At 48.1% G+C, this 5245-nt stretch overlaps 1 protein-coding gene across 1 annotated transcript; it reads right to left on the bottom strand.

The window, feature by feature from the left end:
- Positions 1-1120: 1120 nt before the first annotated feature.
- Positions 1121-3770, bottom strand: FNDC10 (fibronectin type III domain containing 10). The gene has a single exon (XM_032201631.1). The coding sequence runs from the start codon at positions 3768-3770 to the stop codon at positions 3108-3110; it is 663 nt and encodes a 220-aa protein (XP_032057522.1). The 3' UTR covers positions 1121-3107.
- Between the last annotated feature and the right edge of the window lie 1475 nt (positions 3771-5245).

Here is a 5245-nt window from a genome sequence, read left to right as displayed (position 1 = left end):
CTTTGGGAATTGCTGCAAATACTGGATAAAGCTTACTTTAACTTGCAGTTGCACACAAAGGCTTGTTGGAGTCAAATGAATATTGAGTCTGTTGACATGGATTTTTTCCCACTATTACAAATAAGGAATTTCTATACTCATGACAGAGTGGAAAAAAAAAATCAACAAAACTACCAGTTATCAATTCTTTGAAAGATGTTCTGCTTAATGTCACACACACGAAAAGGGAACACTCTTTTCTTTTCCAGACACCAAGCTGTGTCCAATTAAAACTTAACCCACTGAAAACGAATGAGATGCTATGAGATGTTTTTTCCCACATCCCATCTATAATGCATGGAGAGCAAAACACTGATAAAAATAATCCTTTAGAGAGTTACAGAATTTCCTCCAGCAGGATTTATGTTCTTGTTCTACATCTTTTGCTCTTGCTTGTCTCTCCTCTGCCCAGCATGCAGTTGCAAGGCAATCCACAGAGGCAGATGCATCAAGATGTGAGATGACTACAAATAACTTCTGTAGTAGATACAAAAGGTGCTGTTTTAGCAGACAGCCATATCCTATCACTAAGTGCAGAGGTGTCTTAGTGAAAATAGTCACATAAAAATCCATGAATTAAATTTGATGTGGTGCTCAGTTTCCTGACATCAGCATTACTGCAATGAATAGTGCTGGCTGCACAAGAAATGAAGTAGCTTGAATTGGCAAAGGAAGAAGTATTTGGGAACTAAGGCAAAGCTCCTGCAGAGGTCAAACAGGGATCATTTATACTCAAATCCAGACACCTGGCTACCATAATTAATGGGCTTGGCTCAGTGAGTTTGCATACATGGCTTTGAATAGGAGGCTGAACTTGGTGGCCTTCAAAAGTCCCTTCTAACCTAATTATCCTGTGATCTAAACCTCTCATAAACAAAAATCAAGTATTCAGAGAATACCTGTTTTCATATTTCTGATAATGTTATCATAATTTTACATTAGGCAATACAATATCATTATGACCATATTCGTTCACTTCGTGAGTCAAACAAATCTTGAACCATTCAATATTTGTGATTTTCTTCATTTCTTTTCATTATTTTCTTAATTTATTAAGGTCAATGCCAAAGTGGTACAAGACTCATCAGTAACACGTTTAATTTTCACATCTGGCAGTCCACAACAAATGAGGAACAAAACAGTAACACTGGTTGACAGAGGCTGACAGAGATATACAAAATCAGTGGCACTCCAGCAGTCCCGTACAGAACTGGCTACAGGAAAGACTGACTTGAAACCGTTGAAAGACCTTTGGTCCAAATTCACTCGGTGTTTAAATTCACTGAACTAAACCACTAGATACAATAAAACATGATTGCCTTTTCCTTGAGCAGCCAATCTCCTTAGCGATAAAAAAAATATGACATTGTCCTTCAGTGACAATGAACGACACTGTCCTTCCATTACTGCGATTCTAGATATTGTCAGGCTGCTTATATCAAGCACACAGGCAAATAAATAAAAAGAGAATGCTGTTAAATTTAGAGTCAGCTGCATGTGAGAAAGCAAACAAAGCAAGAATAACAAACAGGTATTTCTGCCTGGTGAAATAGAGTCCTTCAGCTCCTTAACCGCTTATTGAAGTTATTGAAGGGATTATGATTAGTACAAATACTGCATTTTTTTTAAGGATTGCATATACTTTCTGTATTTACCCTCTAATAGCAAGTTTATACTTCACAAACTATTTCACAAAAGAAAAGCACATGGGTTATTCACCAGTGATAAACACTTACACAGATCACATAGGAAACTGAAGTATTTTAATAGCAATACCCCATTACAGAAGAGCCCTTCCCCTACTTTTGCTTTAGGTACATTTAAGTGATACAAAGTCATTGTCTGTTACAGCAGTCACCTATATACAAACAGCACTAAATAAAAACTAAACACACCAGCTCTCAGATGGTAACTGACTCTAGTTTATGGATATATTGAAGTTCAAGTACTGACCAGCCTAAGTTTGTTTTCAAAAACAAAAGAACACACCAGTTTCAGAGACAAAAACACGAGGGGAGATACAGTTGTCTATGAAGACTACAGGAACAGATATACCAAGAGAAATGGGACAAACTCTCAACACTAAGGCACAAGAGAATTAATACTCGAATATGGCTAAAACCTTATTGACTACAGCATTGAGTGAGCAGTTAACGATGAGTGTTCCTATGCTCAAAACACTCGGCTACAACATTAGTGGGTTTTGTGTTCCAGATGATTTTACCTCAGTGCGGCTGCACGTGGCATTCCTAAAAAAAAAAAAAAAAAAAAAAAAGGGGGTGTATTTAAGAGGGCAGTGATGGGTGTTCGCTTACATTGCACTTATTTTATACCTAAGCATCAGTTCATAATTCCGTAATGAAATGGAGCTCCATCCGCTACTAATTTCATCTGTTTTTGTGGGGACCACCATTCTGGTCGCTCAAAGGGCTCCCACCCCGTCACGCAACCCTGCCAGCCCCCAGCACCTGGGAGCAGCATAAGGCACGATACAAAGCCCACGTAAATCAGAGGGGGATTTAGGTGGGCTTTGGATCAATCACACAGCTAGCTGTGGGGCTGTGGGGTTGCACGGGGCTTGCTCTCTCTTGTGGATTTAAACGATGCTCCCCCTTGGGAAAATAAATAAATTAATTGAAAGTGCATGTCTGGAGCGAGGAGATTTAAGCGCAGGCTTAAAACGAGCATGTTCTTGAGAGTCTTCTCGGACGGGCCCTCTGTGGGATCTGTCGCTTGCTCCTAGCAGCAGAACTTTTTCTGGCACTTGTGGATGTTTGCCACCATTCACTTTTAATCCACTGCGATCCTGCAGGTTGAGCCCCTGAGCACAGCTCAGGCTGCAAACACCCCATTACGCCAATGATGATCTCCAAAACACACGAGAAAACCCCAAATCCCAGGAGCCCGCCAAAGCCAAACCCAAATCCAACCAAAGCTTCCAACGACGCTGTGAGCAGAACCGGCAGGAGCAGAGCTCAGAGATCCAAATCTGTCTCCATGTCAGAGAAGAAGAACCAAGAAAAGCTCAGCAGCAGCCCGGGGCCATGGTGGGGTTGTGGAGCCACACTTCACGCACGACGCGAGGCGGCGGAGGAGGCGGCACCGCCGCCGGCCGGGCTCATGAGGTTCTCGGTGATGTAGGCCACCAGCAGGCAGATGAAGACGAGCATGACGCAGATGGAGCCGCCGACGGCCGTCATGGCCACGACGATGTCCCTCATGGCGGCGGGCTCCACGCGGAACTCCACGCACTGCGCGGGCGGCGCGGGCCTCGGCGGGGCGTAGCGGGGCTGCAGGCACAGGCGATATCGGACCCCGCCGTGCGCCTCGGGGAGCAGATAGTCGCGACAGGAGGCCCCCAGCTCCACGCTATCGCAGGGGAAGCGCGTGTAGGTGCCGTCCCACGAGCAGTTGAGGGCGAAGCCGCGGAGGCCGGCGGCGGGCCGTGGCGGGGCCCATTGCAGCAGGACGCTGCCGTTGCGCAGCGCGTTGGCCACCAAGGCTCCGCTGGGCGAGCGGTGAGCCAAGCAAGCTCGGGCCGAGCACTGGAAGCCACGGGCAGGGGGTCGGAAGCACAGCCGGCCGGCTGCTGCTGCCCCTTCGGCCCGCACCTTGTAGGGGCACCAGGGCTGCTGCTGCTGCTGCTGCTGCTGCTCATCCGGAGGGGCGGCGGCGGGGGGCGGCCCGCAGAGGCAGAGCAGGGCGAGCAGGGCCGGCAGCGGGCTGGGCATGCCGGCCGCCTCGGCATGGAGCCGGGGCTCGGCAAAGCTCCGCCGGCTCCGGGGCCCCCCTTTTATAAGCCCCCGGGCTCCGCAGCCGCCGCGCCGGCCGCCAATGGAGAGGCGGCTCCGCCATTAACTCTCGCCGGGCTGCGGGGCTGCGGCTGGCCCCGGCTGCCCGGCTCCGGAGAAGGGTCCCGGGGGAGCCGGGGGTGGGAGAGAAATGGGGGTTGGGGGGGGTTCTGCCTCTTGTTTTTGTTGGTTGCTGAGCGATTTGAGGCCTGGGGGGGGGGAGATTCTGAGGGAAATTTCAGGGAGAAAGACCCCCTGTAGCACCTCAGCAGCATCACCACCAGCGTCTCCCACAACCCGGCTGCTAGCAGGGGTAAAATTGGGGGGTCTCGGCACCCCCAGGACAAGGAGAAAGAGGTTCAGTGTAAGGGGTGGCCTAAGGTAGTTCCTGGCCGCAGCCGGACCACCCCACGCAGCCCCCCATGGATCTCCACGCATGGAAGCAGCAGAGCCCCGGCTACTGAAAGAAGCAGAAATAGGGACATCACCCAAACAGCCCCTAACAATTCTCAGTTAAATTGGTAAAAGTTGCACCCGGTCCTGTCTTTTCCAGTTTGCAGATTTCATTCTGCATGCCCATAACTGCGAGGATATGTGTGCTCATGTTTTTGATGAGGTTTCACATTGTGTCCTGAAAGCTTTTAATTCCTGGCTTCTGAGCTGCTTACTTTCCATCCACGCACAAAAGCTGTGGACGACCATAAATCCTGCTGGAAGCTGGGATGCTTCTCTCCCTTTGCTCTAAATACAGAATGGCATTTAACTAAGCTTTAGTGCTCACAAAATGACCGACTTTAAGGATCTAAAACTCTCTGCAATTAACAGCATCGACAACATTCTCTGATAAAAATTACTTTAATTAAAAAAGGAAACAGGTGACAGCTAATTTAACCCCTCCTCCCTTTTGTTCTCCCCAAATTGCCAGCTTTTAGGAGCATGTAGTTTTAGGAGCATGTAGTCACGCAGGCAGCCACCTTTCAACATTCTTGCAGAACTCTTTGGAAGGGAAAGGACCATGTCTTGCCATCCCAAAACGACCTCTGCAAATTTCTGTGAAAAATCTGTGAAGGTTTCCCCAGACCGCAGCAGAGAACCACCCTTCTGAAGACTGGAAGCATCTCTTGGGTCTTAGTGTACAAGACACGCAGTGCAAGAAGAGTGCACAGGATCTCCACCGCCGTCTCCTGGCCACCTTCCTTCCCCACAGTTTTAGTGGAGTGGACACGCAGGTACATATTACAGTTTTAACTACTGCTTGCAGAACAAAGAGCAAGTTCAACCGCATGTTTTTAGTATCGTGGCCAAGCAAAAGCAATGTCTCTGCAGCCCCGGCCCAGATCTTTAAGGTGGTGTTGATTTCTGATCCAATTAAAGAGACTAGGAGAGAAACTGGTGTTTGTTAAATGCAGAGCAGG

The sequence above is a fragment of the Aythya fuligula genome, chromosome 21, assembly GCF_009819795.1.
Source record: "Aythya fuligula isolate bAytFul2 chromosome 21, bAytFul2.pri, whole genome shotgun sequence".
NCBI lineage: Eukaryota > Metazoa > Chordata > Aves > Anseriformes > Anatidae > Aythya > Aythya fuligula.
The sequence above is the reverse complement of the archived record's forward strand: the minus strand, read 5'-3'. Positions and strand labels throughout refer to the sequence as shown.